We start from the raw sequence: 24,352 nt of genomic DNA, 5'->3' as shown, positions 1-24,352 counted from the left end.
AGATGGCGGAATATATGATTGAATAGATTGATGGACCAGTAGATGGATGAATTCAATAATATGTAGATTGATAGATGGTCAGATAGATGGTAAGCTAGTAAGACAGATGGCTGGGTAGATAGGGAGATAGATGATATTTTGTAGCTGTAGACATTGATGGGTAGGTAAAAAGCAGAGCATGGGGCCTGATGGCACCTTATGAGTCTAGGGTGCACCTGGGGATGTTCCAGTTGAAGAGGGTGGTATGAACCCTCACTTGATGGGCTGAGGACTGTTGTACAAGGTGATATGGGGGCAGAGTAGGCGCCCGTGCTTCTCATCAGCCACCCTGTCCTGTGCTCCCCTTGAAGTGACCACTTCTTGATGCCTTTCCCAGATGTTCACAATCCCTGCACCAAGTTCCTCCTGTGCTGCCTCAAGTGCTGCTTCTGGTGTTTGGAGAAGTTCATCAAGTTTCTCAACCGCAACGCCTACATTATGGTGAGAAGTAAACTAGTTTGAGGCAGCAGGTTCTCTGTCCTCTCTGAATGCCTTCTTTGACCTGAAGTTGTGGGCAACTGCCTTCTCTTGCAACTTTTAGTGCACTCTTATCCTTGACACCATTAGGTTGCACCTGTCCTCTATCTATGGTTACCCAGTCTATCCTACACACTTTCAGGTCTGTATCACTCAGTCTGAATGGCTTTCTCTGCTTTTTATCAGACCTTCCTCTCTAGGTCCGTATTATCTCACAGGTGTGCCCCCTCTGTGATTTCTATCTCACAAGCTTCGCTTTGAGCATCTTTTCTCTCTCTGTGACCACTGTCACAGACTTCCATCTCACTGTGTAAACCCTCAGTGCTTCCACTCTGTCACAGAGCTCTCTCTTTGGATCTTTCCATCAGTCTCTCTTTACTGTTTAACGTACACCCCTTTACTTCTATTTTGTCTCTCTTTGTCCACTCTGTCACCGGATTACAGCTCTGTCTCTTACCAGTCTGTGAGACTTTGATCTTAGAGTCTCTTACATCACCACGCCAACTCTGTTACAGATCTTGGTCTTTTGTACTCTCCCACAGACTTCCATCTCTCTGTGAACATCCTCTCAGTGTCCACTCTGTAATGCTCTTCAGTATTTTTATTTCTTTAATCTCTTTTCATTACCTAAAATTCATTCCTGTCCCCATTTCTTCCTTCTCTTTGTCTACTGTGTCACAGATTGTCCTCTCTGTCTGTTCTTTACATTGTCCTGTCTGTTTCCTCTCACAGAGTTCCATCTCTGTGTCTGCTCTATCCGTGTCATTGGGATTGTCTCTGGCTTCTCTCATATAGAGTTATCCGTATAAACAAGAGAGGGGCTCCACACCCAAGGGGACCGAGCACCTTTGAGGACTGTCAAGCCGAACATTTCCCCTTGAGGATTCACTTTTTGTGCTCTCAAAACTACAGGCACTCACTCACCCATAACACACATTACAGCACCCTATATTTCACCCAGGACATCTAAATGTAGCACCACAAAAATATCAGGTTGTGAGGAGCTTTAATATCACATAGGGCAAAATACATACAATTCTTCCCAGGATGAACAATGACAAATGTTTTAGTTATCCAGCTATCAGTTGATAAATTGTCCAACCTTGTTAGGCATTGATTAAAATACATTAGCAATATATAACACAAAAAATTAAAATGATTAAACAAAACAGTAAGTTAAAAACATACTTAAGGAGAGACGCATGAGACAATGCCCATCTCTCTTTATCACTAGTAATCTGATAGGATCATAATTGAAGATGCCTGATATTTTCAGTTGGTCACCTATTGCATCCCAGAGTCCATCAGATTCAGTCTGGACCTGTTCTCTCATATGTCATTCAAGAAAAAGAAATCTACATCCGCCTGTGCCTCCATTCCTGCCTCCATTCCTGCATTCTAGCATGATCACTCTCTTGGTGAGGGAAGGGCCAAGTTCTGTAAAGTGAGGCCTGAATTTCTGTCTCTTTCAACATATTGTAATGATGTGAAAGAAGTAAAACCACAAGGCAGGTGTGCAGGCCCCAGTCACAGAACCCCTACAGACAGGCTCCAGAGAAGAGGCTCTAACCCTGAGCTCTTCAAGGTCCAGATCCTGTGACAGTCCTAGAACGCTCAACACATGATTCCATTCCAAAATAGAATCTTGGGCGTAGTCCCAGCAGTATAACTAGACTGCTAACCCAGACTACCACATGTGTTAATGGAGCAAGATGGTGGATTAACCTACTATGCCACCCAGTCATATGGGCTTTTGCACAGCAATCCTTCGCTTTTTCACTGTGCTCACCTCACAGTGGAGAGGAACCCTTTCTTTTATTTCCAAAGGAATAGCTAATCCTAAAATAAACTAATGTTAAAAAAAAAGATCAACCTATGGCTACAGAGGAATTATTTTATTAAAAATGAAATGTTGGTGTCTGTGGACAAAAGCAGTGTTTGATAAAAATAAGTTTTTTACTAAATGGTAGTGGTAAAATTTGGGTGTTTTAGAAAGTGAGAAGCTGGGGTTTGGGGACCAAATATTGGTATGTTTCAAAATTGACATTTGAGTGATAGTTCAGGTTGGGTTGCGGCCTCTAATTTTTTGCTGTCGATGTGTCCTAATTTCCTTGGTGCATCTAATTGGTACTAATAGCTTTTTGTGAAACACCATCGCCAAATATTAGTCATATCTGAGGCCTCAGTGTCTAATAATGGATAAAAGCTAACAGACACATATGCTAAGGCCTCTGTAACCGGTGAGTAACCAGAGTTGTAGCTTTGCTGTTTGAGCCAGTACTTTTTGAGACATATTCAATCTTCTCCCCTAAAGTGATATTGGATTTCAATTTCAATCAAAGTGCACTGCATTTCTAGTTTTGTTTTAAACCTGTTGGCTCTGGGAGAAAAATCCCTTCGAACCCTGGATGCAAAAAAATCTTCTCTTATTACTACAACAATCCAAAAAAACATATTTAAAGCAGCAATTTTGTATTTTGTATCTGTGTACAGGGTTGTCGATGCCCAGTGATTTCATAGGATACTGAATTGTATCTAGCTTAATAGCTTATTCCCTAAAATCCAACAATTGTATTTTTCAAATACTCAGAATTCACTCCATAGTGGGAATAGTGACTGCAACACCTCTACCTATGAATGCCCCCATTGCTGAGATCAGTAAAGCTGCAACCTGGACTGCAGTCTATGAACGTCATTGCTGCCATGAACCCAAGATAGACACCAAATAGGAGAAGCTTTTCTAGAAAACTGGTTGTTGACATAACAGCCATCATCTCACTGTACACCTTTTCTACAGTCTTATCCTTGTTCGTGGCCTGTTTAAGCTGGAGATGAGCATCCTATTCTATTAAGTGTACAAGCCAGTTACTGAAAATACGGTGATGGAGAAGAAAGAGTTACTTACTTGCAATCCTAAATTTCCATTCAATGGATCTTCACTGAACTCATGAAAAATGCGGCTGTTCACACTACAAACCATAACACTTAACAGCCTGATCCATTTTAGGATGTTTATGTAGATTTTAAGGGCCAGATGTACAAAGAATTGATTAGCAAAAAGTCACAAATTGCAGACCGACCTTTATTGAATCGTTTCTGATTTTGCTAACCAACGTATTTTTTCATAGGTCAGTTTGCAAAATCACCACTGCAAGTGAGTTGCAGTTTGACCTACCTCTTGAAAAATTAGGTAGGACACAAATTGCGTTTGTACCCACTGGGATGCCATCAACTAGATGGTGTCCTACTGGGATCAGCAGACCTCCACCATGTCTGTGATTGCTTTTAAATAAAGTAGATTTTCTAATGGAGCCTGTTTTTCTTGAAGGACACAGGTATGCATTTAAGAAATAAATCTAGTCTTTTAAAACAGTGTGAGTTGGCAGTGGTCCACTGGACCACTGCTGACTCCCAAACTTTTTTTGCATTCACAGAACCAGGGTATGGCTTGCCACCTCCTTTGAGGATTTGGGAGCCTATCAGTAGTTTGAAACCGAAATACCTGTTGCAAACCATTGATGCATAGCATTCTGAATCACAATTTGGAATGGCTTCCATCGCAATTTGGAAGAGACGCTCTAAACATTCTCCTTCCAAATTGCATTTCTAAACCCATTTCATGTTTCGGTAAACACTTAACAAATCGCAAAATGGGTATGTACATTTTAAAAAGCCGTTTAGCAGTTGCAGACCCTGTAATTTAGTGAATTGCAGGCTAGGGTGGAGATTTACACCTAATGAAGCTGTCATGGAAGACAGCTTAGTTTTTTTAAATGCTCCCTTTTAATAAATGGGGCTTTACATATTTTCAAACACTATTACCTCCAAATCATTATTTTTACTTTGTAATTAGACAGTTATACCTTTAAAAATGAGAGATTTTCCCTTGTGAAGTGCTTCGGAATCCCACACACAGGCAGATGCATTGTTGTTACCCAGATTATTAACCTCTGGGAGAGAGGTCTTGATTTCAGCTGTGGCTCAGTTTCTGTGCTTTCAAAATAATCTAGCACCTAAAAGTTAAAATGGGGTTCTGTTAAGAATACCAAGTTTACTCTTTGTGGCTTGGTACGAGCTTTAAGACCTTTCTCATTGAAAAGTGCATGTGCTACATGCACCACTAAACCAAAACAAATATTACAATTAAGAAGTTCACATTTCTAGCCAAATAAGTTAAAAATTGTCACATTTATTGATTTAATAAGCCAACGAAATATTTAAAAAAGGATGTAGATATGAGAAGTTATAAAAATATTTTAAAAACCACTGACAGAAAAAAAATGTCAGAATTAAAAATACAATGCAGTTGATTGAGGTTGTTTATCATTGTCAAGACTTTCGTGGCTGACCTGTGATGGAGCAAGCCAAGCAAGGCTTGGTGGCTTTTGTCGGTCATCAGTTTTATCTTTGCACTTAGAAACCTTTTTGATGGTCACAAATCTTGAGAAAGCACGGCTGAACGATGCAGTCAAACAAACCGCCCGAGATTGGATACCTTCTTTGCATGGATCTGTGGTCGCATCAAACTTCATGCATAATACCTCCAAGTGGGACAAACCTGGAAAGTGTCAAAGTTCAGGAAAAGTTTATTATTTTTGTTTGTTGTGCCCCAATATGCTCCGAAGACACTGGTCCACCAATCCCAGCAGGAAACAGATTTTTCCCTAGTTGAAACAGGTCCACAGTGAATGGTCCAGATACCACTGCTTTTCATCCAAGTAGACACAGCTCCTTTGGTCTCTAGGACCTCCTTCAGTTCTAAGCAACAGGGCAGTGAGTACCACAGCAGGAAAGCTGTTTTAGGTAAGATTTTAACTTTTAGATTTGTGGGTCAACAGCAGACCAGCCATATGGTTTGTGACGTACCTTTTCAGATAGAGAGTCATGCAGGAGTTCTTCTATGGGTAGGTGGGGATTCTTCCAGCAGTCAGTCTTCTTAAGTCTTCTCAATTTCAAACAGCAATCTGATTTGAGGATGGTGTTAGCGGTTTCTAAAAAGTTATTCCAGCAGTGATTGGCAAAAGAATCATACCAGAGATCAAGTTTCCATCCTTTACTTTTTTCACGGCTGCCTTACTGCAAAAGTAATTGCACAATGTTTTGTTCCCCCCATTTTGCAGAATGCCTGAACTGAGCTTTGTCTAAGTTTATCGATTTCCATTCCAGCCCTTCCCAAAGCCAATCTTTATAGGCTCAAAGCAGTCCACAACAAGGATGAAGGATTCCTTTTCATATGTGAGATATCTGCTGGTCAAAGGAGCCCCAGTATTGTGGCTTCCAGTTGACTGCATCTATCAAATGAGAACGACCGTGCTCAGCAGGAAGGCCTTTAATTAAGCAGTACTTTGGGGCATGGAGCACCCACAAAAGTTGTCTTGAGGGGACTTATCCAAGGTAGGGGGATAAGACCACCAGACCAAACTAGGGCCCATATTTATACTTTTTTTGCGCCGCATTTGCGTCATTTTTTGATCCAAAAGAGGTGCAAAGTTACAAAATAGAATTCTATTTTGTGAGTTTGCGCCGCTTTTGCGTAAAAAAATTAAGCAAATGTGGTGCAAGAAAAGTATAAATATGGGCCTAGATTTCTTAAAGGCAGAAAAATGACATCCTGTTAGGTCATCCTTGCAAGATATAAACAGAAAAACCATGTTGACTAATGATTTTCTTTTTTATTAATTGGTTATATGCTGCACAAATTACTTTCCTATCTTTTTCTAAACCAAAGTTAGAAATTGTGCCAGTTTAAATATGAGTAGACCGGCTGCAGCCTCACTTATAACATGGCAGGTTAGCTCATGTTACCTTTTTTTTGTTTTAAGTATAAGCGTACCATAACTTAACTTGCAGATTTAGATATTATGCCTCTGGCCATAACTTTTACAAGGCACACTGACAGCTTCTTTATAGGATAAAGTGGTATAGCTGGATGGGATATCTCTCAGCACGATAACAAGTGGTCCAGTGTGTCCGCAGCTAGGATTACTGGGCGCCAGAACACTGGGACTGATCTTCCTGGACAGCAAATGATACAGGTAGGATAAAGTGTTGGTCCCAGCAGGGGTTGCGGGCCCCCTCCCAAAACACTACTCAGCTAGGCCACATTCTAGTCAAACTTTGGCCCCCTGACTCCCATTGACCATCTGCTCAGAGGAATGGAGTGGCATTGTCCTCAGAATCTGATAAAGCACATGGATTTGGACCCAGTGTGCCAGGTCCTCATGGTTATTCCTAATTCCAGGGATAAAAAGACATCATAATTGGAGGGTAGGATTTGGATGTAGAGATACTGGCTGGGACCAATAGTTATAGTCACGGCATCATTGCATCTAAATTACAGGGCACTCTGGAATGTACCTTACTGGCATGTTGCTATTGATGGAGAACACACACACATCACAGGTCCAGTTTTTTGTATCTCTGTCTCATATACAGTCTAGGATAGTTGTATAGAAGTCCCCTTTCGCTTCCTTCTTCTAAGAGTTCCCACAAATGGAGCCTGTAAGCTGTTTTATCATTGGGTTTAATGTCTCTCTGCTCCTGATCCTTTACAGATTGCTGTCTATGGGAAGAACTTCTGCGTCTCAGCCAAGAACGCCTTCAAGCTTCTGATGAGGAACATTGTGAGGTAGAGTATCACGAATGAGAGATCTTCTTACAGGCACCTGGTCTTCATCTCAGTTTCCTTTCAAAGACCACTGGACTCCAGACCACTTGCCATCAGGTGAAAAGTGACAAACTGCAGAGCCAGTTTACATAAGAGTGGCACAAATAAAGTAAACTTAAAAACTCAAACAAGTTTCCTTAATAGGTAGTTTCATATATTTAATTTTGTTTTATGTTGAATAGAATCTGGGTGATGGATAGTTTACCTGGAGCCCCACTACACCTGTTACCAAAGGTCCTTCCCTCGCCTTCCTTCAGTGCCCATACCTATGGGAAGAGGGAGACCAGGCTGGTTTGTGACCTACACCACTACTGCATAAGAACCTTACACAGACCCTACTGTGCACCCCTACACCTTGGTCTCTTGCAGGCTCACAATGATATGTGGGGCTACGACAGGGAAGCTGGTATGACCAGGATGCCAACAGAGGGCTCTGGGCCACAGATGCAGGCCACATATTCCTGCGTGTGTGGGTGTACCGAGCCAGCACACACCTGACCCGCAAGCCTACGTTTCAGGTTCTCAAGAAGCTGGGGGGGGGCTAAGGGCCAGATGTATGATTCTGGCCCATTGCGATTCGGTAATAGCGATTTTTAAGAAATCGCTATTACCGACTCGCAAAGGGCCATGTATCACAATTGCAAATCGGTAATAGCGATTTCTTAAAAATCGCAAATGCAATTACCGAATCGCAAATTGCGATACTGGCCCCATTCGCAGCTATGGGCCTGTTGGCCCATAGCTGCGATTTTTTTGCATTTCCAAAATTGCGATTTCTGAACCAGAAATCGCAATTTTGGAAATGCAAAAGGGCAGGGTGCTGGGGGCCTAAGGCCCCCTCTCCTGCAACCCATTTTTTTTTTTTAACATGTAAAGTACACACATGCCAAAAGGGCATGTGTGCTTTACATGTTACATTTAAAAATGCAGTTTTACTGCATTTTTTATTTTTGCACCAGGTTACCACCTGGTTGCAGACCATGGTATTTTGCATGTGCAAAATACCATTCTGCAAAAAATCGCAATTTGCGATTTTTTGCAGAATTGCCTTGCGATTCGCAAAATCCAGGTCGCAACGCAAAAAAATCGCAATTTTTGCGATTTCTATTTTGTGGTCTGCGAATGCCTTTGATGCATTGCAGACCACTATTTTGCACTCGCAAACGGCCGATGTTGCCGTTTGCGAGTGCAATTTTTTTTTATACATCTGGCCCTAAGGGATGTCCTTCATTTTTGGGGCGAGTGCCATTTTAATACCTGTTTTGTGTCTTCGCAGGGTCGTGGTGCTTGATAAGGTGACAGACCTGCTGATATTCTTTGGGAAGCTCCTGGTTGTGGGAGGAGTGGGTAAGTGTGACCTGGAAAGATCTGGTGATTTACTCTGTCTGTCTTAGTTAATGTTAGGGACCGGTACATCTGTGTCTGAACCGAGTATCTGTTAAATAAGTCTGTGTTACGGAGAGCAATGACTATCAGCCTTGATGGGGGACCCGCATTACTGATACCACCCAGTGTGTAGTATTGTACAGTCACAGGCACTGAGATATACCACTACCATGGGCCCAGACCTTGAGGAGACATTGAGGGCAGCTGGTGGTGAGAGATGAGGTAGCGGGCTGAATGAGAGATGGTTGTATGTGTGAATGAATGTATTCGTAGTACATGGGTCAGTAAAGGGATGGATGGATGGACAGGTGGAAGGACAGAAGGGTGGACAGATACATGGAAAGAGAGTCTACAATGGGAAATTTGGCTATAGTGAAAGATTGGTTGAAAATGACCTCATGGCTGATTAATATGAAATGGACTACCAAAATTATCTTGGCTTAAGATGCGGTTTATACTAATAGGGTAACGTTACGAGGTATAGTGATGTAATTAGCCCACTTAAGAAGGAGTTAATCACTTAAGAATTAAACCTTTACCTTGCTTTAATGAAAATCTTGCTCAAGCTAACATAGCGGACAGAAAGCTGGTTCTGATTCTAGACTGGCCTGGAACGCAGCATGCAATCTGTCCAAAAACAGTTTATAGATACAAGAATAGAATTTTACTCTTCCAGGGTAGCACCTTTTTAAAACTTAAAAAAAATGCTGCTCAAACCATGAAAGTATTATTGCATTATCCTGTCCTTTAATCGTATCTCCTGCTTTTTGTGTTTTGTGTTTTTTACTGCGCTGAATAACTACGCGCTTTTGGGTACTCCGTTACAATCCATAATTTCCCTTGCCTTGCCAAAGATTTGAACCAAAGTACCAGGAAACTGCCCTTCCTAACTCCAATCTTCCTCTTCATACTTCTGTGTTTAACCTTAAGTCAGGCTCTGCTCATGACCCGGGTCATATACCCATTTCCAAGCTAATTCACCAGGACACCTTCAAGTCTGTAAGATCCTTATTGAATAATACTTGCTACTCCTTCCATCGGTGCTCTGAGGCAGGCCCTATGTGGTGTAAAGCTCCATAAATAAAATAAATACTTGTCTCTCATGGGGTTCTTGATGTCTTTGGGACATAGGCCTTATTACGAGTGTGGCGGTCTATAGACCACCATACTCGCAGTGGTGGTCTCGACTGCCGCCAATGCAGCGGTCCGACCGCCACATTACAACCCTGTCAGTCTGACTGCCAGGACCTTGGGTCCCGGTGGTCTGGCGGTGGCAGAGATCCTCATCTGCCTGCGGATTACGACCTTATTCTCTGCCAGCCTTTTCATGGCTTTAACACCGCCATGAAAAGGCTCATGGAGAACAGGTGCAGGGGGCCGCAGGTGGCCCTCTGTGCATTCTCTGCTTGAAAATCCAGTGCATGCAGAAGAGGAACCAGGAGGTGAATTAAGAGTAAGGATAAGAGGGGGTATTGAGGAACCAAAAAGATCCTCCACGTGGCACAGGTCTGGTTGCGACGTGAAGGAACTCAGTTGGAGCTTTTCAGATCTCGTAGACAAGACAAAAGCGATCCAGTGCAAAGCTGTTTTCCAGATATGAATATTAAACAGTCTCTGCTAAAGGATCAAATGGTCTAACATGCTGAATGCTGCTGAAAGATCTACTAAAGTCTGCTGATCACACACAAAGCTCTGGATTATGTAGCCGTCGGGCATGGCCACATCGCTACTAGGCCACACAAGTGGAAGATATGTATTGTGTATTGTACAACTGATGATTAGACTGACTAACGGACGGATGGGCAGACAGGTGGACCAGCTGGGTAGATTAACAGATGGGCTGATGGACAGCCCATCAAATGGATGGGTTGACAGAAGAGCCGACTGGATATATGCATAGATAGACAGACTGATCATTGGACTGACCAAATTATCGATCAGTGAATAGCAGGACCAACTGATGGACTGACTTGGGACATGAGTTCAAAGTTGAAAGTACTGGCTGGTGCAGACTAGCATAATGACAAGGTGATGAATGGAATGCTTGAATTAACCTCGCCACATGGCAGTCACTCTGGGTCACACTCCAGTCCATCATTTTTCGTCATCATGCTACTGTAGACAAAGGCCTACAGTATGCAAATCAGTACTGACCCTGCTTCTCATGGGAACATTCAGTCCCAAACTGCCAGATGAGGCCCTCTCCAAAGGGGGGCACAAGCAACCCCAGACTGATGTTGAACAAATTAGGTCTCATCAATGAGGTATAGCTTGATTCGTATGGCCCAGTGAGCACAAAATCCAGATCTGGGCATGCCCGTCGCACTGAGGATGTAAACTGCAACACAAGGTGATGGATGGGGTGCTGGCCACTGGCAATCTATCTGGGCCGCATTCCAGTCCGCCATGCCACTCTAGTAAAGGTCTTGAGTTGCTTGTAGTCTGCTTCAGGGAAGACCTGACCTGGCAGTTCGGGCTGGACTGTTCCTATTGGAGCAGGGCCAAGAATGGTTTGAATATGGATGGGCCTTGAGGTAGCATGGTGGGGAAAAGAACATTGGGTTGGAATGCTATTCTGAGGGATTGCCAGTGGTTAGGCTTATTGCAAGCATTCCTACCATCACGTTTTGTATGTTTGATGAACCAACTTAAGCGACAAGGGTATGCCCAGACGTGGGACCCATGCTCACTGTGCCACTGGAACCAAGTCACTGACAATCCCCGATTAGGGTGATACTGGTCCTGGATTGCTGGTGTTCCAGCTCAGGGAGGTTCTGGCCTGGCAGTTCAGGCTGGACTGTTCCCATTGGAGTAGGGTCCAGACTGATTTGCATACGGCTGGGTCCAAACTGAGGTGGCCTGGTTGGAATGCTACCCCGAGTGATTGCCAATTGTTAGACTATTGCAAGTATTCCTCCCATCATCTTTTGTGTCATTGAAGATTGAAGGCTGAAATCACAGTGAAATCACAGGTTACAAATAAAGATGACTTGAAAATGCATTTATCTTGCTCTCTCCCCTTATTTCCATTGTGTCTTGCAGGTGTCTTTGCGTTCTTCTTCTTCACAGACCGGATCCCCATTAAAGACCAAACCTTCCAGTCCCCTAGGCTGAACTACTATTGGATTCCCATCTTGGTGAGTGAATATATCCTCATGTGCAGTAATGTGTGCCAGACAACCTTGAAGCATCTCTGTGGCTAATGGAAGAGAGTGCCATAATGTGCTGAAGAGCTCAGTGTGGGGCCTCTTAGGGTGCAATTTTGTCCTATGCCTTTTGATTCTCTACATTACCTTGTTGGCCTTTCACTACTGTCTCACAGCCTTGATTCCTGTTGTGTGTGGGATCACTGCCAAAATATCAGAAACAGAAATACTCTGTGGACATATTATTGTGTCAAATATCGAGGAGCAAAATATCGAGAAGGTAATTCAAATAGGTAAATATAGATTTATTGTTCTTAACTTCACATCTAAGTACCTTGAAAAAAAAAAAATATATATATATATATATATATATTCCGCCAAGGTAAATATATTTGGAGTTATACATAGTAAAACTTGGTTTATCTATAGAAAATTACCTTCACAATTTTTTTTCCCCTTATTATTCTTGACACAATATTTTGGCGATTACATTTCTGTTTCCGATATTCTGTTTAAACACCAGGTTGGTTGTTTAAGGTCCCATCATGCCTTAATATACCACAGCCATTAGTTCTGAAGAACGTCTGTAGTCCCATCAGGCATCAGTACTTTGTAGCCTTCGGTCCTGAGTCATATCTGTAGTCCTATCATGAATGATATCACAAACCTGTCCTGAGGCTTGTCTGTGGTCCCATCATGCAATAATATCTGACAGCTTTGGTCCTGAAGCATGTCTTTGGTTCTTCTATGCAATAATATACCACACACCCTAGTCCTGAAGCATGACTGAGGTCCCGTCATGCAGTAATATCCCACAACCGCAAGTCCGGAAGCATGTCTGTAGTCCCATTCCTGGAATATTGTCTCACAACCTTCAGTCCTTATGCATGTCTGTTGTTCCATTTCTGCTATAGTATCCAACAGCCTCCAGTCCTGAAGCATGTCTGTGGTTCCATTCCCGTAATATCCCACAGCCTCCAGTCATGAAGCATGTCTCTTGTCCAGTTCCTGTAATATTATCCCACAGCCTCCAGTCCCATCCCTGTAATATTGTCTCCCAGCCCGAAGCATGTCTGTAGTCCCATTTTTGTACTATTGTCCCACAACTTCAAGTCTGGAAGCATGTCTGTGGTTCCATTCATGCAATATTATACCACAGCCTCCAGCTCTGAGTCATATCTGTAGTCCTATCATGAATAATACCACAAACCTGTCTAGAGGCATGTCTATGGTCCCATTACTGCAATACTATAACACAGCCTCCAGTCCTGAAGCATGTCTGTGCTTCTATTTCAGTAATATTACCCACAGCCTCCAGTCCTGAAGCATGCCTGTAGTCTCATTCCTGTAATATTATCCCACATCCTGCAGCCCTGAAGCATGACTGTGGTCCCATTCCTGTAATTGTATCCCACAGCCTCTAACCCGAAGCATGTCTGTGCTTCCATTCCTGTAATATTATCCAATTCTGTAGCATGTCTGTGGTTCTGCTATGCATTAATATCCCACACACTCTAGCACTGAAGCATGGCTGAGGTCCCGTCATGGAGTAATATCCAAAACCTCAAGTCCAGAAGCAAGTCTGTGGTCCCATTACTGTAATATTATCCCACATCCTCCAGTCCTGAAGAATGTCTGTGCTTCTATTTCAGTTATATTACCCACAGCCTCCAGTCCTGAAGCATGCCTGTAGTCTCATTCCTGTAATATTATCCCACATCTTCCAGTCCTGAAGCATGTCTGTAGTCCCATTCCTGTAATAGTATCCCACATCCTCCAACCTGAAGCATACCTTTGGTTCTGCTATGCAGTAATATCCCACACACCCTAGTTCTGAAGCATCACCGAGGTCCCGTCATGCAGTAATATCCCACAGCCTCAAGACCGGAAGCATGTCTGTGGCCCCATTCAAGTAATATTGTCCCAAAGCCTCGTCTGGAAGCATGTCTGTGGTTCCATTCCTGTAATTTTACCCCACAGCCTCCTATCCTGAAGCATGTCTGTAGTCTCATTCCTGTAATATTATCCCACAGCCTGCAGCCCTGAAGCATGTCTGTGGTCCCATTCCTGTAATACTGTCCCACAGCCTCAACTCTGGAAGCATGTCTGTGGTTCAATACAATTGTATTTTGAACGTTTGCACCGCTTTTGCGTCAAAAAGCGGTGCAAATGCAGCGCTAAAAAAGTAGAAATATAGTCCATAATTGTATTTTGTAAGTTTGTGCCGCTTTTGCGTCAAAAAGTGACGCAAATGGGCCGCAAAACAAGTATAAACATGGGCCAATGTATGAGAATCGTTCAATTCAGCTAATCCTGGCTTCAGATTATGCTCGCTGGTTTCTCTTTGTCTTTTGCAGACGGTGATAGTCGGGTCCTACATCATTGCTCAGGGCTTCTTCAGCGTGTACAATATGTGCGTGGATACACTTTTCCTCTGCTTCTGTGAGTACACCTTCAACAGCAGAATAGCAGGCTCTTCTTACTTTTATTTCTCCGCCTTCGGTTAATACTTTAACTATCCCTTTCCCATTTGACTCACTTCTTTCCATCTGTATCACTTCCTATTCGCATTTACATTACTTCTTTTTCCATCTGTCTCCCTTCCTCATCATCTATGTCATTTCCTTGCTCTGTTTTCATCACTTCCTCATTTATCGGGCTCGGTTTTAATTCAGACAAACTTACCTCCTGTTACAGTATCACTCACGTCTTGTAATTATTGTGTCAATTTCCATTTGGTGCACTTCCTCTTTCCATTTCTAAAGAGACTAAGGCCTACATTGAAAAGAAAATGGCGTAGTGCGACGCTGCGCCACATTTGGCAGCACCGTGCACTGTCATTTTAAAAATGTAGGGATGCTTTGTATTTAATAGAATATGGCGCCGACCTGTGCCGGTGCTAAATTTGCTGCAGAGCGTCAACGCAGCCACCCTTGCACCATGGTGCAAGGATGGCTGCGCCGTGGGAGACATTGTTTTTGTACAGGAAGGGACACCTTCCAGCACAAAAACAATCTTTGCAGTGCATAGCGCCACTGAAGCGTCATTTAAAAGTGATGCCCCGGTGGCAATAGGGCCTTTTAAATCTGGCCCTAATTCTCCTCCGCATGACGCCATTTTAAAAGACTCCGATTATTTTTGCTAAAAGATGAGAAATATTCCAGATCTGGAAGAGATTTATTCAGGTTAATGATTCATGAGTGTCAAATGTACCCAAGGGCATGACAATGGCTTTCGTCCAGTCTTATTTTTTCAGCCAACAGTAGAAGACGAGGGGAGAGGTTTTATGATTCAGATCATTTTTGGCCAGTCAGGAGCAGCAGGCTCTTTAGCGTGTCACATGGTTCCATAGGTCTCTGCTTGTGGTGTTCCCCTGGGATAAACATTGGCACACGCTCTATTTAACATCTACGTAAACTTGCTGAAGAATCTGACCCAGAAGTATGCTAAACATTGTAGCCAAATTAAGACCTGGGAGGGGAATTTGACCCCAACGGAACTAATCCAGGGTGGTTGCTTATTATTTTTTCACCACCAGGAAAATGGACAGTACATTAGGGGACCTGGCACCAACTCTAGTATTTCTGGAGGGTTCTTGTACTTACTCTAACTCCACCAGCTTAGGGGTAGTACTAGGTGGCACAGTTACGCTTCTGCCACAGGTTCTAATTGGTTCTATCTAGGTAGACCCCTTACTTTCACTAAGCAGCCTTTAGATCATGGGAGCTAGAGCTGTGGCACTTAGGGGCATATTTATACTCCGTTTGCGCCGAAATTGCGTCGTTTTTTTTGACGCAATTTCGACGCAAAAGTAACGCCAACTAACGCCATATTTATACTATGGCGTTAGAGGCGAATAGCGCCAAAGTTCCCGGAATGTGCGTCATTTTTTAGCGTGAACCCCTTCCTTGCGTTAATGATATGCAAGGGAGGCGTTCCCGTCTAAAAAATGACTCCCAGGCCTTTACGTGGTATTTATACTCCCGGGCAAAAGAGACGCCCGGGAGTGGGCGTGGCTAAAAACGGCGCATTTGCGCCGCTTTTTAACGCCTGGGTCAGGCATGGCGTTAAGGGACAAGTGGGCTCAAAATGAGCCCAGAGTGCCCTCCCCTGCCCCCAGGGACCCCCCCTGCCACCCTTGCCCACCCCAGGAGGACACCCAAGGCTGGAGGGACCCACCCCAGGGACATTCAGGTAAGTATTTTTTTTATTTTTTTTAAATAATTTTTTGTGGCATAGGGGGGCCTGATTTGTGCCCCCCTACATGCCACTATGCCCAATGACCATGCCCAGGGGACAGAAGTACCCTGGGCATGGCCATTGGGCAAGGGGGCATGACTCCTATCTTTACAATGATAGGAGTCATGTTGATGGGGGATGGGCGTCGAAAATAAATGGCGCAAGTCGGGTTACGACGATTTTTTCGACGTAACCTGACTTGCCCCATTTTAAGACGCCCATGCGCCATTTTCCCCCTACGCCGGCGCTGCCTGGTGTACGTGGTTTTTCTCGCGCACACCAGGCAGCGCCGGTCTGCTTGCGCCGGCTAACGCCATTCAATAAATACGGCGCCCGCATGGCGCTTCAGAATGGCGTTAGCCGGCGCAAAACTTTTTGACACTAAACTGCGTTAGCGCAGTTTAGCGTCAAAAAGTATAAATATGGGCCTTAATACTAAGACCCACAAAAAAATATGGGAATAAGTCTAGCCACTAGCAATCGCTCAGGGTAGTATTCCAACCCACAATTCTTTTGCCAGCCATGCCACCTCAGATTGGACAAGCCATATGCAAAACTATTCTAGGCCGTGCCGCAATAGGTATGGTCCAGCTGGAACTGACAACCAGGGTCCTCTGAACTAGAACACAAGCATCCAAAGACCTATTTCTCCCAGATAAGGGCTCATCAGTCAGGTATAGCTTGGTTCCAGTGGCACAGTGAGCATGGGACTCATGCCTGGGCCTACTCTTGGCCACTTTGGGGCTCACATCACACACACACAAAAGGTGATGGGAAGAATGCTTGCAATAAGATTAACCACTGGCAATTACTCTGGGTAACATTCTAATCTATCCATCTTATGTCCACTGAGCAACCTCAGTTTGAACCGAGCCATATGCAAATCCATCTTGGCATGCTCCAATAGGACTTGTCCATCCCAAACTGCCAGGTGAGGTCCTCCCTGATCCAGAACACAAGTAACCCAAGACAGGTTTCTTACTCCTCGCCTTTGGGTGGTTCTTAGTTGCACCTGTAGTTCACAGCTTCTGTGGGACTCTAGATAGGGCAGAAAGATTACTCCTGGCGAGGCAGTGTAGAAAGGGTCCCTTCAGAGTGTACAGGAGTAAGGGTGCCATCTAAACTTGCCCAGGAGCAATGGAATGATAATGTTTATTTAGAAACGTTCCCATTTAGTAATGTTAAGAGCGCTATAGCTAGAATAAAACAGAAAGTGCATGGAGAGCAAAACTCCATCTAGAATGACCATGATCCTGCCAAAAGGAGTTTTAAGCTCTATCTAGAATCATGGAGGTTCCACAAAGCAAGGACAAAGGTTTTATCTAGAACCACCATGAGGCTGTGAAGTAAGGTAATGTCCTCTTTATAGTACTACCCTTGGACACAGGAGACCAGTCCAATCAATGGAGGCAGATTGTTCGGAGCATTGGCCCATGGATCTCATTGACCACAATTATGAAGGCAGAATCAAACTAAATTAAATCGGGATAGGCCTGAAACAGACATGCTCTAGCTTGCTTCCAACCAACATCTGCATCCTCGGAGTAGCAACTAATGAACACAACAGCCTCTAACAGCCCCATTCTCTGCCTTGAACATATCCTTCCAGGCAGGAACCTGAAGTAACCTAAAGGTTCTCTGTAAAAAAAAACTTTCAAATAATAACTAATCGACAAGGGGGTCAGGGAGAGGAAAAGAGATCTGCCAGACAAAGCAGGATGCTGCCTTGAACCCGTCCCATCATCCTCAAAGTCCAAGCCTATTTTTTCAGGGGCTATCTCTGCCTCTTTCAAGGTCCTTTGTTAGTGAGATGATGGAGGCTCGGTGTGGTCTGAGGCTGGCGTTCAGGAAGTCTGTAGGACATTGGCCACAGTCAGGGTTCATCACTGCTTTAAATGGCACATGTATCACAGATAATGATGGGCATTTTTATCAAATTTTCAGGCAACCCAACATAGCAAGACACCTGGCTGCACTGCATGAAAGTGAGAGGACAGGAATGCACCATATCCAACATTATATTTCTGCTGTCTCCCTTCGCTGGCACACCATGTGCAGCCTAGTGCCAACAACGCCTGTGTTGTAGGCAGGATTCTTTTTGTGTAGGAAGGGATACCTTCCAACAGAAAAACAATCCTCAGAGGGATTTTTCCTCTTTGTATGGGAGATGCAGAATGCAGCACATGTAGAAAGAGGAAAAAATGAAGAGAAATAAACATATTTCTCCTCATTACGTCTCCCCAGGCGAGGTGTGGCATTTTAATGCATTCCCAGCTCTGCCAGTAATAATAAATCTGGGAATGTGTGAAAGTTCATGGGTGGATGCATGAGAACACCTACTCTCCACCCATCTGACGCCCCCCTGGGGCAGAGTAATGCAAGGCAGCAACTTGCATGTACAAGGTGGACTTGAGTGACTAGGTAAGTATCATACTAGGTTTTGCTTCGCCTTTGTGCGGCACAAGGGGAACTCAATCGCATGACAGATATGGGCCTGAGTACTTGCACGTCTCCGTGCGGATGCAGTAGTTATCATGGGACAGTGCAGGTACTTCTCAGTAGCCACCAGGTACTCTGGGATAGTAAGTACCTGCACTTTAATTCTTCCATTTCAAGCACAGGTGTTATGGTAGGAGAAGTGAGGATGTCTGGCTATAAATAGTCTGGTCTTCATGCCACGAGTCCTTCATTTCTGGATTCTTTTTTATTCCCACAGTGGAGGATCTGGAGCGAAACGACGGGTCACAGGAGAAACCTTACTACATGCCCAAGTCCCTGATGTCTATTCTGAACAAGAAGAACAAGCCACCTAAGGCTGAGGGCAAGAAGTAGACTTTGGGGCACCTGCCCTGTTTGCCATCAGCCAATGACACTGCAGCGCTCTTCCTGCATGTCTACATCATTTCTTGGTAGCATCCCCTCCTCTGCGTTAACGTCCTGTGTGTGCGCCCACCATCATTTGTGACATTTCATGTACAACTTCCTGTGTCTGCGTCATTTCCTGCCCACAAGTGCGTGCTCATTATCTTTCATTTTAATGTGATCCAGTCCTCTGTCTGTGATTTTCCCATGCCCTACTTTTGGACTTTCCTAAACTGTTTCCGTTAGTTGTGTTGTCTGTTTTCTGTGTCTCTTGTCCACCGTCACAACATTTCTCGTTGTACCTCTTCTACCTACCCCTTTCAGGTCACATACCTCCTCATCATCCAGCTTTAGCCATCCTGTCCCCACACTGTGCCTCTATGTGGTGCCTTTTTGAGTTGCTACCTACTTCAGGAATTGTGGACGACTGACAGAGTGGTCCATCTGCGCCTTTTGGTCCAACCTCTCAAGCAGCTGCTAATGAACTACCCCGTTGATTGACACTTCAGGCCACACCCGTTTTCTCAGCCTTGTGCCATTGCAGTTTGAGATTAGTGGTCCAGGGCTCTCACTGGCATGAGAGTCTACTTACAAGACTGGTTAGATTGCCTGAATTGATTTTAACAAAGAGATAACAAAAAAAAAATATATATGGGTGGGGAGCATCCCACGATGTTAATGGAGAGAGCACATGGAAATAGAACTTGATTTGTTTACACAGCACTTTAGAGTTTTCTTTAAAACTTTTTTGTACTTCCTCCCTATGATGTCACTTCCTGAGAACGATGGGATCATCTTTTCCCCGCAGAGGATGTTTAATTGACAGAGGGCTTAGTTATACATCGATAGCAATTCCATGTACTGTAAATTGATATTTTTAGTTATTTTGAAGGAAAACGACAAGGAATCTTAAATGTACGAGGCGTGAACCTGATGGCGGAAATATGAGGCCCCTGTACCAAGCTTGATTATATCGCTACCTTCCTTGTTTGGATCCCATCATGTGATTCTCCATATTGTGTATGGTCTGTGAATCCATGTTCTGGTTGAGCCAATTGGTAGTATATGTAAGAATCTTGAAGATAGGAATACCTCCAACCATATCACACAGCTGCAACTACAGTTGTCGAAGAAAGACGAAGGGACTTGGTAAAAGGCCATACCCCGTTGTGGGGCAGGGTATCTAAAATACACCCTATAGCTGAATTTTAACTGACAGGCAGGAAAAAAAGACAAGTTAGACCAATTGATTAACGATTTGGCATTAAACCTCTTCCACAGTGTCTCCAGGTGTTGTGTAGACATCAGGCCCAATTCTGTGAGAGATCGGCAATAGGCCCGCTATGTGCCTTGAGCGCCACTAAAGACAATGTGAGATTGATGGTTTAAAAAACATATTTCTGCTTCCTTCAGGTTTACTTCTATGCATTGTTTTTTAAAAAAAAGCAAATATTGTGAGACTTCCTATAGTCTCTATGCTTTGTTTTACAATAGATTGTTTTATTTTGTAATAAATCATTATCAACTTTGTGAACTGTTTTCCATGTGATGGTCTTTCTTCTGTGACTATTTTCTGGAAACTAGTGGGGCCACTTCTATGCAGGAGCTCAGAACTGCGCCTGTGCAAGGAAAGGCATAATAATGAGGTCATATCCCCTACTGAGAGTTGCAGATACATGGCAGAGGTGAGTAGAAGTCATGTTTCTTCACAGTTTTCCATCATGCGATTCTCTTAACATTCATGAACAGTTGAATATCTCCCTCGACAAGGATCACATCGCCTCCCTCTGCATGCAGGATCACATCGCCTCCCTCTGCATGCAGGATCACATCGTCTCCCTCTGCATGCAGCATCACATCATCTCCCTCTGCATGCAGGATCACATCAGATCACATCGTCTCCCTCTGCATCCAGGATCACATCGTCTCCCTCTGCATGCAGGATCACATCGTCTCCCTCTGCATGCAGGATCACATCGTCTCACATCGTCTCCCTCTGCATCCAGGATCACATCGCCTCCCTCTGCATGCAGGATCACATCGTCTCCCTCTGCATGCAGGATCACATCGTCTCCCTCTGCATGCAGGATCACATCGGATCACATCGTCTCCCTCTGCATGCAGGATCACATCGTCTCCTTCTGCATGCAGGATCACATCGGATCACATCGTCTCCCTCTGCATGCAGGATCACATCGTCTCCCTCTGCATGCAGGATCACATCGGATCACATCGTCTCCCTCTGCATGCAGGATCACATCATCTCCCTCTGCATGCAGGATCACATCGGATCACATCGCCTCCCTCTGCATGCAGGATCACATCATCTCCCTCTGCATGCAGGATCACATCGGATCACATCGTCTCCCTCTGCATGCAGGATCACATCGTCTCCCTCTGCATGCAGTGCATGCAGGATCACATCGGATCACATCGTCTCCCTCTGCATGCAGGATCACATCGTCTCCCTCTGCATGCAGGATCACATTGTCTCCCTCTGCATGCAGGATCATGTGCAGGATCACGCCTTCCTCTGCGTGCAGGATCATATCAGAAGGCAGACGTTTCTCCTTCTCCACATGTAATCAGTGGAATTCTTTGCTCTATGAACTCAGAGCTCAATTGGGTCTACTACAATGTAGGAAACAGCTGAAAACGTATTCTTTGTGTGCTCTCCCTAACATTAGGTTTCCTACTGGGCTTGTTCTCCGACACTAGCGCCAAGACACCTACTGGCAATTGCGCACTTTATAAGTCTTTCACTTACTAGCTCCCCCAACAAGCAGGACCCCACCCCCCTCAACATGCAGGATTCTGGGGCACATTTTCATTTTGAAAATATTACAGTTAAGAAAACATGCCAAGAGGATGTACAATTTTTTTGAATGGTTCAGTTTGAACAAAGCAGTCTTCATCGATGGCTTAAAAAAGACAGACCTGGGTTGATGCTCCTATGTACAGGATCTAGCTTTGAGAAAAGTGACACTGCAGGCTCCCATCATGAACAGCATAGGCAGCCAGGCAGTTACCTTTTCCATGCTCGAGGGGTCCTGCAGTACCACCATACATTTTGCAGGAGCTCGTGTAACTAAAAACTCAGGGGCATATTTATGAGAGATTTGCTCCGCCATTGCATCACTTTCAGTAATGCAGCAGCAGTGCCAACCTCTCAACCATATCTATGAGGCCACACAAGTCACTTTGCATGGCTTTGAATGGCCTCATAGATATGGAGTAAAGCAAAGCAAAACAAGTCGCTGCATTGCCTTACTCTGCGCCAGGGAGGCTTCCCATGGTCGTTGCGGTGGGTTTCCAATGCAATACCCATAGATTTTGACGCAACCCCACATTTACGAGAGCCTGTACCCTGGAGATGCGGCAAAATCTTACGCAGCAAGGAGAAAACCTTCATTTCTCCTTGTTTTTCATCTTTCTATGTGTGCTGCATTCTGCAGCAAACATAGAAAATTAAAAAAAAAGCCTCCCAGGATTGTTTTTTGTGCAGGAAAGTGCCCCTTCCTGCAGAAAACCAACCCTGCTGAAAGCGCAGAAGGTGCCTGCATTGGTGCTAGGCAGCCAAAACGATGCCAGCGCATTTGGAAGGGGCAGGAATGTGCCATGTTACATAGATACAGTGCATTCCTGCTGTTTCCTTTTGACGCAGGGCAGAGCAGCAAGAGGACTTGCTGTGCTGCCTTGCACCGAAATTTCATGAACTTGGCCCTCAGTTACTTGTAGGCATGTAGTTGATGTTCTAGGTCCACTGCCTAGTTTTTCTGTAATGTTTTTTGTAAGGCAAGAGGTTTTCTTTTTCTTGAGGCCCTTCTGATTTATTCTACTCTGTTTGATGGGTGTCATAGTGTGGCGTAAATACTGGATCTTGGATGGATGAAAACAACTACTCTTTCCAGATTTTCACAAAACATATAAGTGTATAGTCCAGAAGGACCGTGTCCAGAGAAAAACGTCCCCTTGGCTGAAAGCTGGGAACGTTTGCCAGATGCAAAGGAACTAATTCAGAGAGAATCCCTTTCTAGTACCAGAGAGGATGATTTGTTTCCCGCAGCATTTACGGGCACCAAATCTGAAACCATGCTCTTGGTCAATATTGAGACATTCGGAGGGAAGTTATTAAAATTTGACTCAATGCAGCACAGCAAACAAAGTTGAAAGGGAGATTGAAAAACAGCACCTATCTTCAAAGGTATGGCGCTGTTCTTTTCTCCCTGAACACTGGCACCCTTTAGGCTGCCATGCACAACCCTTGCACTCTAGTGCAAGGGTGCGTTCATTCAGTCAAGCATAGGTTTTGTACTGGACAGGGAGGCTTCAGAAAATCTGTATTTTTATATATATATATATATATATATATATATATATATATATATAACCTATATATATATATATATATATAACCTACTGGCGGTCGCTAGTAGGTAGTTATAGTTGGGACCTAGTTTCCATAGGAAAATCGTTCATTTAACTTTGGCGCCGTTCGACGAATCTTCACGAAATTTTTCCTAAAACATGTCCTGTGTCTTGTAAATGGTAAGATTTTGGGGTGATTCATCAAGCATGGGCTGAGAAAAAGGGGGGTAAGAAATAAGCGCATTTTCATGTTAATTCCCATAGAGATCTTGAACACGACTAGAGCTCTAACCACTTGGCAGAATTGCACCAAATAGATATCTGGACGGATCCCACGCACAGATCTCATGGTGAGATCTGATTGGCTGTCAGCACTTTAACCAGAAAGTGCTGGCAGCCATCTTGTGACCAATATACATGACAGCACCCTTTGAAATACATTGTAGCGAATGGCAGGCTTTGAGGTGATTTTAGCCTGTGAAAAAGCCTTCTTGCTGGGATTTCATGAATCATGTTTGAAAGAAAACTGTTTTCTCATGATTTTCCCATAGAGGTTATGAAAGGTGCTTCACAAGCTAAAACAAGAGCCTGTTTTCTGTAAATTCACACTGTCTTTCTGAGCCATATGAGAATAAAGTCTGCCATTCTTAGTAAAACATGAACTTCCAACAGAAGCAACCTGTCAGTCGATTCCCTTGTGTTCTACTGCAGGCTCCAGAGTGTTCTAAATAACAACTAGCGCACTAAGGCCCATATCCATACTTTTTAGCGCCACATTTGTGTCATTTTTTGATGCAAAAGCGGCGCAGACTTACAAAATACAATTGTATTTTGTAAGTTTGCGCTGCTTTTGTGTCATAAAGCGGCGCAAATGCGGCGCTAAAAAAGTATAAATATGGGCCTAACAGTCTTACTTATGACAAAAGAGTGGCACACCTGAAGCCATCTTGATTGAATCAAATTGGTAACATTTAAAACAGTTAATTTAGAAATGGACAAAATGAGGTGGCTCATTTTGTCATAGAAATTATGGTTAGTGCTGTAGAAAGAAAAACTAGGACAAGTTTTAAGTGAGGTATCAAATATCTTCCTGTTGTACTTCCAACAGGAGCAGCCTGTCATTCGATTCCCCAGATGCTCAGAGCAGGCCTTAAAAGAAAGCTTCCAT

The 24,352-nt window shown here is 43.9% G+C and overlaps 1 protein-coding gene across 2 annotated transcripts in view; it reads left to right on the top strand.

Moving 5' to 3' along the window:
• Nucleotides 1-20,346, top strand: part of SLC44A4 (solute carrier family 44 member 4) — a 316,116-nt gene extending 295,770 nt beyond the window's left edge. For both annotated transcript variants that reach the window (XM_069237189.1, XM_069237190.1), the window contains exons 17-22: nucleotides 377-480; nucleotides 7,071-7,144; nucleotides 8,460-8,530; nucleotides 11,612-11,706; nucleotides 14,073-14,157; nucleotides 18,671-20,346. In XM_069237189.1, coding sequence (XP_069093290.1) covers nucleotides 377-480; nucleotides 7,071-7,144; nucleotides 8,460-8,530; nucleotides 11,612-11,706; nucleotides 14,073-14,157; nucleotides 18,671-18,786 — 545 coding nt within the window. In that variant the 3' untranslated portion in view covers nucleotides 18,787-20,346. The remainder of the gene's footprint in view (nucleotides 1-376; nucleotides 481-7,070; nucleotides 7,145-8,459; nucleotides 8,531-11,611; nucleotides 11,707-14,072; nucleotides 14,158-18,670) is intronic.
• Nucleotides 20,347-24,352: the final 4,006 nt, after the last annotated feature.

The sequence above is a fragment of the Pleurodeles waltl genome, chromosome 6 (genome assembly GCF_031143425.1).
Source record: "Pleurodeles waltl isolate 20211129_DDA chromosome 6, aPleWal1.hap1.20221129, whole genome shotgun sequence".
Lineage (NCBI taxonomy): Eukaryota > Metazoa > Chordata > Amphibia > Caudata > Salamandridae > Pleurodeles > Pleurodeles waltl.
This window is presented reverse-complemented; position numbering and strand designations above follow the sequence as displayed.